This window comes from Vigna unguiculata, chromosome 6, assembly GCF_004118075.2.
Source record: "Vigna unguiculata cultivar IT97K-499-35 chromosome 6, ASM411807v1, whole genome shotgun sequence".
Taxonomy (NCBI): Eukaryota; Viridiplantae; Streptophyta; class Magnoliopsida; order Fabales; family Fabaceae; genus Vigna; species Vigna unguiculata.
Genome location: NC_040284.1, coordinates 12,180,864 through 12,191,447, shown reverse-complemented (window position 1 = coordinate 12,191,447; position 10,584 = coordinate 12,180,864). Strand labels below are relative to the sequence as shown.

At 35.7% G+C, this 10,584-nt stretch overlaps 1 protein-coding gene across 1 annotated transcript; it reads right to left on the bottom strand.

The window, feature by feature from the left end:
* On the bottom strand, positions 1-1,917 carry LOC114188421. The gene is made up of 5 exons (XM_028077008.1): positions 1,689-1,917; positions 1,365-1,570; positions 1,070-1,269; positions 708-965; positions 1-613 (listed from the first exon to the last, which is right to left on the bottom strand). Exons 1-5 carry the CDS (start codon positions 1,915-1,917, stop codon positions 1-3), a joined length of 1,506 nt encoding a protein of 501 aa, XP_027932809.1.
* Positions 1,918-10,584: the final 8,667 nt, after the last annotated feature.

Sequence of the window (10,584 nt, the reverse complement as noted above, 5' to 3'; positions counted from 1 at the left end):
TCAGACTGCACAATTGGTTGGTTCTTGAGATGGTTGGGTTGGTTGTGGAGTAGCAGAAGTTGGTCCCTGAGATGGCTGGGTTGGTTGTCGAGTAGCAGAAGTTGGTTCCTGAGATGGTTGGGTTGGTTGTGGAGGAGCATCAATTGGCTGTGAGGACTGTACTTGTGTAGGCAGTTGTGGGCAATGTCTTCTATTGTGCCCCAGTACATGACAAACTCTGAATCTTTTTCTATGGCCACCTATTCCTAATTGCATGTCATCTTTCCTCAACTCCCATTGTTCCAGCATTCTCTTTTTCTTGGGTCGCCCAGGCATAATCCTTTTATGTGGAGGCATGACATCTGGGAAATCAGTGGTGGGCCACATGTTTTGTCCATTGATAGGGTAGATAATGGAGTTGTACATCTCTTCAAAACTTGATTTCCTGAAATATAGGGGGATATAATCTTCTGCATTCAAGTTCAAGAACATGATGGCAGCAAGTGCATGGCAGCACGGGATGCCAGTTATCATCCAGTTCCTGCAGCTGCAATCTTGGGTGTCTAGGTTGACAACATACTTGTCACCTTCCATTGATAGGTGTGCAACTTCAAATACTTTCCCCCCAGCACAACTACATTAGAATTCATATACACATATCAGATTCTACATCAGAAATCATCAACACAGATCAGGTTATACATCAACAACACTTAAATAAATCATACCTTGGGATCCAATATCTAGTTTTTTTGGATTCTTCTTGTAGTTTGCTGTTAATTTTAGGACAGATTTGCCCCTCCATTTTTTCCAGCTTTTGTCTTTTGGATTGCCACCTCTTCATCATGTATATTCGTATGTCTTCCAACATTGAGATAACAGGCTTGCTTCTAGCATCAACAAGCACACTGTTAAATGCCTCTGTCATGTTATTTACTACTGTGTCAGTGACAGCATTCCTAGTGAATCTTGATCTGGACCAAAACCTGTGTATTAACAAACATTAATTATGATAAGTCAGTTTTGATATTAAATAGTATAAAATAAATGAGATTTCAATACAGACTTAGGTGGTATAGCAATGAGGTACTTGAAAGCATCCTTATTCTCCTTTTTTATATCTCTCATTACCCTTTTCCGGGCCACAAGGTGTGTCACAGTTGCTGCCTTCCACATTAAGTTCTTCAACTTCTGGCCACCAAACCGTTTTTTGAAATTAGAGTACAGATGCCTCATACAAAATCGTTGCTTTGCACCAGGTAATAACTCATGAATTGCAGGCAACAGACCCTGTTTCACAGCAATAATATGCAATAAAATTAATACAGTAGATGGCTATAAAATGCTAAATGTGAATAAAAATAATTGCATGAACAGATACAAACCTTTTGTTGATCTGACATAAATGTACATGTCCCACAGACTTTAGCTCCTCCTAGATCATCCACTAGGATTTCCAAAAACCATTTCCAAGTCTCTTTGTTCTCTACCTCCACAATGGCGTATGCTAGAGGAAGCATCTGGTCGTTGGCATCCCTAGCCACTACAGTTAGCAACTCGCCCCCATATTTCCCTTTGAGGAAGCAACCATCTAACCCAATAAAGGGGCGACAAAGCACAAAAGCATCTTTGCATGCTTTGAAACATGTGTAAAACCTACCAAATACTGACACCTTGCATTTCATCCACTTTAACTTTGATTGTGCTACCTGTATTGCATCTCAGAATTTCATAAGCATAATCATGTATTCTTCGAAATTGTTCTTTGAATGACCCTTCCACTTGGTCTGAAGCTAAGGATTTTGCCCTACGAGCCATAGCCACTGAAATACTTGTATTCCACTTCCTCAACCCTTTTTCTCGCACATCCTTAATCTTGAATTTAGGATTTTCAATCAAAGACTTCTCTACCTTCTTACTAAGCCATTTTGGACTCATAATCTTAAGTTTAAACTCCCTAGAACAGTTATGCCTATCAACCACTTTTCTTAGTTGTCATGTCTTGCGTAATGGAATATATGCAGCATATGCGGACCATTCACATTTTCCTTGTGCCCCCATACATTTCACCCGCACTCTTTGTTTATCATTTTTAACCCATTTTATGTTTCTACCAGAATGAACTGCATAAGTTATTATGGCTTGTTGGAAATGTTCCTTATCTATGAAATTTGTGCCCACATCCCACCTATAGTCAACCATGGAATTTGGCATGACAAATATCCCAAAAGGACCACAGCTGCCCCCTTTATCACCTGAACTTTCATCAACACAACCTTCATCATCACTTTCGTTAAGACTAAGGAGGTCATCTGATTGTCATTCATCTCCTGTTGTCTCTCTATCCGAAATTACATAACTACCATCTTCCTCAATGTCACTATATTCCTCTTCCTCACTTCCATTCTCTTTTTCAGTATGTTCCACCTGGTCAGACTCTTGCTCATTATTCACCTCCACACTCCTTTCAAACAAATTGTGATCACCATTGTCCAAACTGATCTGGACATCAACAAGTCCCTCATCCTCATGTTGAACTCATTCCTCACCCCTCAAGTGAGATTGCACCTCACATTCACTTAAACCATCACCCTCCATCTGCACTTCAACCTAAACCTCATGAACCTCCATATTAACCTCCTCATTAACCTCCCCGTGAACCTCCTCATTAACCTCCTTCTGAACCTCCTCCTCAACCTCCTTTTGGACCTCCTCCTCAACCTCCTTTTGAACCTCCTCTGCCCTCCCCACTCTCTAACTCAGCCCCACAAAGCAAACCCTATTGATCCTCTAAGTCGTTTTCCACAACTTCTGCTTTAGATATACCATGCACAACAAACATATGAACCTGGCCATAGTGTTTGGCAATGTGCATCATATTTATTGCACTTTTGTCATCCTCCAACTTATACATGGCATTCTCTATTGCATACCATAACTCCTTAATATTAACATACCCCATTTCCCTTATTTCCCCTATCACCTCAAAATAACTCCACCTGTCTGGGTCACAACCCCAAACAATGGTTTCCCCACCTATGTAATTAATAGGACCATGTTGTTTAAAAAGTCCACCATGGTGGACCACAACTTCGAAACTGTCATCACACATTACACACCACTTTTTCAAACAAGTGATATCTGGCAGATATAAAAGAGAATTGTAAGCAAAGTCCACAAACACATTTAATATGGCATAAAATATTTGAAACAACACACCTAGGGTCCACGAACAAAAAAGGGACCACAACTTTCAAACAAACCACACCGACATCGACAAAGCACGCACACAACCCCAATCCACTAACAAAGATGTTCAGGACAAACGAGTGGGACACTACAACGAAAATCAGAATGCCATACAATAGCAGACAATGACAACACAATAGCACAATAAAACAAACAGAACCGCTTTCGAAACAAACACCAAGCCAATCGCAAACGACCAAAAACGAAAGCGAAAGCGCTAACGCAATAGAAAACCTAACCTGGTATCGATATCTGCGATGAATTGACGATGATCCCGTAGCAATTGCACACCACAAATGAAGTAAATTCCCTCAGCGAGCGAGCGCAGGTAACCTAAATCCCCAATTCCCTCAGCACAAACCTAAACACGTTTAACCCCTTTTACTTTTTAATTGCGCTGCAATTTCTTTTTTATTTTACTTTCTTTTATCTTTTTTTTTCGTTAAATCTTGTTAATTAAAGACTTAATGTGTTTAACCCCCTAATTAACCATCTCATTATAAAGAAAAACTGACACGTAGGATTACTAAATGGACACGTAGCAAAGAAAAGCCAACTGTACAGTGAAACGTTATCAATTTAAACGGCGTTACCCAATTAGGACCTAATTGAATCAAATTGACAAGGAAGAATTTGAATTTGTGACATTTGATATTACCCATGCAAAATTTGAATTTGTGACATTTGATATTACGAGGAAGAATTAATTATATTGGATATTAGATGTTGAACTACATTTAAATGCAATGGGTTTTGATGATGTCATTAAAAAAGAAATGCAGCATCAAAACTATTTTGCTCCTGCAACAACAATATCGTCAAAAGGGATTTAACAAATATATTTGAATTTATTTCATGCTTTCTTATGACTGAACAAAACAATGAAGTTTTTTTGATGAAAAATCATGATACCCGCACAAGTGGTTATGCTCCATTCCTAGTAGTGAATGCAGCAATATTTCTCATTCATATTTTCATGGTCATAGTCGTGGCCTTGGTTGTGGTAGTGGACAAGTTTATAAAATAAATTTTAAAGAAACATTTTATCACCAGAAGTGGGACAATAACGTGAAAGAGGGAAAATAATAACAAATAAGATGAAAATTTATGTTATCACTACAGAAGTAAAGGTCATTGGAGTTGTACGTGTTATACACCAAAGCATCTTGAAATAATGAGAAGAACATGGACACACACTTTGCTTATGAAGATAATGTTTTTGATTGTGGCAATATGGATGTCACTTATCTTGATATTGTTGTTTTTTATGCTAAATCATATTGAAGCATTAATCACCTAAATTGGTGATGGAAATTGTCAAGAAATAGATTTTTTATTTATTTAAAGAGACAGAAGAAGTCTCTACATGATGAAATTTTTATTATAATTTAAGGTGAAATTTTTTTATGGTAGTTTTATTATATATATTGGTTTAAAATAGGCATGTCTAATGTTGGTTTATGTATGGGTATAAAAGTCAAATTTTCTTTTATATTATATATTGTATATGTGAACTAAGTGTATGATGAACATTTATTATAGATCTGACAAAGTAATTATTATAATAGTGTGAATGGAGATATTCAAATATCAATATTGTACATTATACATATATTACAAATGGATATCTTTTAAGTTAATGATATATTAAAATATGCATATTATGTGTAAGAGAGTGAAACATGGGTTTTGATATGGACTTGTGGTTTTGATTTTGTTATACTATACATATATAAAGGTTCAAAGGTTTTCGGAGATGATGTTTTATACTTAGTTTAATTTGATATTATATGATAATATATAAGTTGTAGAGTTGATTAATTTTGGGTGGTAAGTTCAACGAGTTGAGGTTATTAAGTCCATTAAAATTTAATTATGATCATTTGGTTTGCAGTAGTGTTGTATATACTAATAAATATACCGCATTTTGTTTATAGTGTAACAACTCATACAATTCTCAAGAGTAACTTTTTTTTTCTTGTTTGGTTATGCAAAAATTCAATAGTAGCATTATTTCTGGTACTTTAATCGAACGCTCCAAAAGAGCTGTTATATTTTTACCAAGAAATCTAATAGAAACTTATAAAGTTTCAAGGATATTCGTCGAAATGGATATCATATTAAAACAAACAATGAAAGAGATATGAAATATCTTTATATCACTAGACTTGAGTTGAATAAAAACAAAATGTTTATTGGAGAAATTTATGGCTTGTTCTACACATATATTAATACAATTGAAATACATGTCATGGTAAACCAAAAGTTTACGAATCAAAAATGAATTGCTTGTTTGGCATGATCAGTTGGGTCATCCTGGATCTATTATAATGCAAAAAATAGTTGAAAAACTCATGTGGATATCCACTTAAAAGTCAAAAAACTTCTTCAATTTAATGATTTCTCATTTACTGCACCTTCAAAAAGGAAAGTTGATAATAAGATCATTACAAAAGAAAATTAGAAATAAGTCAAACTCATTTTTAGCACGAATACGAGTGATATTTGTGGTCCAATACATTCATCATGTAAATTATTTAGATATTTCATGATTTTAGTTGATGCATAAACTAGATGATCACACATATTTGTTTATTATCAACTTAAAATTTGGTATTTGCAAAGTTATTAACATAGTTAATCAAGTTAAAAGCTCACTTATTAGATTATCCGATTAAGAAAAATCGTCTTGACAATGCTAGTGAATTTACATCTCATGATTTTCATGATTATTGTATATCAATTGGAATTGAAGTTGAACATCCAGTAGTACATATTCATACTCAAAAAAGGACTTGTAGAATCGTTAAGAAAACTTCTAAACCTAGTTGCAATACCATTACTTATAAAAGCAAATCTTCCAATGACTACTTGGGGATATGTAATTTTGTATGTTGTAGTTTTGATTTGCATCAAGCCAACAAGTTATCACAGATATTCTATTATACAATTGGTTTTTGGTCATTAATCTAATATTTCTCATTTAAGAATTTTGGGTGTGGTATATATGTTCCAATTTCCCCACCAAAAGGGATTATGATGGATCCTCATAGACAATTGAGAATATATATGTTGAATATTATTCTCCATCAATAATAAAACATCTTTAACTATCAAAAGGCGACTTATTTACTATTCATTTTGTTGACTGTCATTTTGATGAAGTTTTTCCAACATTAAGGGGAGAAAGAAAAAAAATTGAAAAAAATATATTAGGTGGAATTAATTATCATTATCTCACCTTGACTCTCAACAAAAGAATGTGAACTGGAAGTTCAAAGGATAATTCATTTACAAAATTAGTCAATCAATTACTAGATGATTTTACTAATAGTAAATGGATAACTAGATCATATATATCATTTGCTAATGCTTCAAGTAAAATTGATATTAATCCAAAGACACGCTTGAATCGTGGTAGGCCTATTGGTTCCAAAGATAAACACTTTTGAATGAGAAAAAAGGACCTAGAATTCAATATGACCTAATAAAAAAGGTGAAAATATCAAAATATTTATTTGACGTAATTAATGATTTGATTAAAAAAGAACTCAAATACCTAAAATTGTTGAAAATGATTAGATCTCAATAAATTATGTCATGAATAAGATAATATGAAACCAAAATGATGTCAACATTGATGAGGCTTTTGCATATAATGCAGTTATGAATGGTATGAGTCACAATAGGGATCAAGAACCAACGATCATTGAAAATTGTAAATAAGGAATGATTGACCAAAATGAAAAGATGCAATATAAAGATAATTATATTTTCTTACTAAACCAAAGGTCTTTGGACCTATAGTTCGCACACCTCACGATGTAAAGCCTGATGGGTAGAGATGAATATTTGCATAAAAATAAAATAAGAATGATTCAATTGTTAGATACAAAACATGGTTAGTTGCTCAAGGTTTTTTCACAAAAACCTGGTATTGATTTGTGAATAGACATATTCACTAGTATTGGATACAACAATATTTCGATATTTGATTATCCTAGTTGCACAAGAAGGTCTGCATTTATATCTAATGGATGATGCTATAGTCTATTTGTACGATTCTCTTGAGAATGACATTTATATGAAAGTCCTTGAAGGATTTAATTTGTCCAACAAGGCAAATTCTAAAGAGGATTATTCAATAAAATTGAACTAGTCCTTTTATTGATTAAAGCAATTAGTATAATATCCCAATCGGATATTACGAATTTAAAATAATAAAACCAAGAAAATAAAGAAAACATAAATGTGCGTAATTTATTATAACCTCATTTCCCAAAAACGTGGGAAATTTCAAACTTATTACATCTTTAACCATATCAGAAATTCAAAAGGGTAATTATCCAGTATAAATAAAAGTCTGATAATATAAGAGTTTACATCTGATTTAAAATCATAAAATATAAATCCATGATGAAATATCCCTAGTCTAGCCCCGCTCCGGCTCTACGTCTCACCAGTCCCACTTACAACATCATTTGTTCATGTGTACCGAGTACACGATCATCGCCAACCACAAGAAAATAGGGTGAGCTAATAGAATAAACACAAAATATCTATACAAAGCACATTTATATATAACACCGAATTCACATCAAGGAAATTTCCTTTCTTTAGTTCCATACCACATGGCCACAACCATATGAATCGTGTTGTACGTCTTCTAGTGATTACCAAAAGGTGTCTTGCTGCCATACCTATCGACCACAACCGATAGAGCACGTGCGGGAAGCCATGCTATGGATCATACACCGTAACACCAGGTGGAGTTTCCATATACGAACATAACTCGTAACGTCCCAAGACTACCAAACTCGTCAGCTTTTTTACTGAGGAGGGGAATCTTTCTGGACCCATCCGTACTGGCCACAATCAGCACACTCACACCAGCAACACTCGCCAACCCGAGCTCAACTCAAGGGTTCCTTATGTTCATCCGCCATCCCGAGCTCAACTCGAGGGATGCAATTTCGAGCTCAACTCGAGGAAAATGCCACGTGCTTAACCCCTATCTTGAGCTCAACTCAAGAAACACCAGCAAACCCACCTTTGAAGCATCACTAAAGCATTGTAGATCACGCAACCAAAGCAAGCAACCCCAATTGCTTCCTGGTTTCGCCTGGCGCAACACTCTAGGCGCCAAGTGCATCAGGCCTCCAGACCGCCTAGCGGGTGCGTACCACCAGGCGCTAAGCGCCTCTGCATACCCTGATTTTGACTCTTTCGCCTGGCGAGACGATCCCTGCCGCCAAGCGCCACGAACTCCCAGTCCTCTCTATTCTGACGCTATCGCCTGGCGAAGCATAGCTTGCCACCAAGCGACATACCAGTAGTTGCGCAGTACTGGTTTTTTGGCCTAGATTCAGGCACCAACGATTCAAATCCTTACTTAGTTAGTCATTCCACCAGGTCCATTAATCATATCCTAACTCCATAATAGTGCCCACTATGCTTTGCGTCCATTATAATTACTATGTCACAAGTATTCGCTTCATATCATATTATTATTAAAACGCTTAAATGCACTTAATCTTAAGTTTACCAATCCATTAGCTCCCATGCTAAACTAGTCTCAGATCATGTGACAATAATTCCAACATGCCCCAATGAATCCTAATACATGCATCCCAAACTTTTCTTCTATAAAACTGCAATTCCTAACTAGCTATCATAAACGATTCATCACACTCAAGCTTTTATCATTTTCCAGATACCCATTAACCAACTCAATGGAAACATTTTCATTCCAAACTTGCCTTATATCGGAACTCAGTTGGTCCCTGTGTAAATTGTAACCACTATTGTATTATCATTACTTCATTCCTTTACCACAACTTAATAATCCGTCTCCCTCCCCTTCTCTCTTCTTTTTATTACTTAACCTCCTAATGGCATTTCCATAGATCTCTACTCTATGTATATATTTTCTTTTCCATTGATCCCAACTGTCCGTAGCTTGCCAATGCACCAAAACCACCACGCAGGTGATAAGTGCCAAAATTTAGTAAAGATTCATAACAAACTCTGGCACTTATACTTTAAATTTGTGTTCATTTCATATTGATTCTCCCTAAATTTAAGTTTCAATCACATGCTTCCAAGTTTTAATTTAAAGAAATCATTTGATCCTATTTTGTGTGTTTTTCAGGAAAGATTAAAGAGAACTCAAGAAGAGTGAAGGAGAAAGTAAGAAATAGAGAAAATAGGGAAGGAATGTTGTTAACTTCGCTCAAAACCAAAGCATTCTCGCCTAAGCCAAAGCCACTACCGCCATTCTCGCTTAAGCGAGAGTTCGTGCAGTGGAGACCCTCTCTTGCCGCCATACTCGCCCAAGCGAGTTCAGATGCTGCCAATCTCGCCTAAGCGAGATCCTTTCTTCAGCTTGAAGTACTCTTGCTCGCTTAAGCGAGATGTTGGCTTCAGCACATCTCGCCCAAGCGAGAGGCTTTCTTTAGGATGAAGAATGCTGTCTCGCTCAAGCGAGACTTTGGTAGCTTGAGCGAGACTTCGTGGGTATATATTCTGAGTGCATCAGAAAGAGAGGGAGCTTGGAATTTTTGGAGAAGAAGACGTCCGTGCTGCAGAACTGCTACCAGGAGCATTACAATCTCTCATTTTCTTCTTCTTCTTCTTAGCTCTTAGGATTTTGATAGCTACCATGAGTGGCTAATCTCTTTCCGTGGGATTGAATGTAATCTACTCGAACTTGGATGTAATCTGGTGATATTTATATATAGCATTTCTGTTTTACTCAATATTGGTATTATTGTTCTGCTCTTAATGCTTACTTCTATCTGATCAATAGAGGTTTTGATTTTGATTTTTAGATCTGACTGGAAAGTATTTCTGAAAATCTGATTTGAATAATGATACTTGATATACTGTGATGCTAGGAATAGATCTCAATATATCAATTGCTTTTAACACTCGACCGTAATGCTGGATAGTTTGTTGAATATGTGAGGAATCAATATTCAGGAAACTAATCTTATGAATTTTATACGCGAGGGATCGGTATAAATGATTTTTGAGTGTGCATCAATATTGGTATTTTCAGATGTTATATATTATATTCATCCAGATTACAAACAAGGGAGATAGATGAAATTCAATCCCAGTTTCTTTTACTGTATTTTTCTAAACTTTTCCGCTTTTACTGTATTAATTTTATGCAAAAGTCAATGTCAAATCAAATTTAAAATCTTTGTATATATATGCTGATTGAGATAATTAATTATTTTAACTGAATCCGTTCCTCGTGGGTTCGACACTCTTACTTCAAATCATTATACTACAGTTGACTTTTGGTACGCTTGCCAAGAGACTCAACAAGTATTTTTGGCGCCGTTGCCG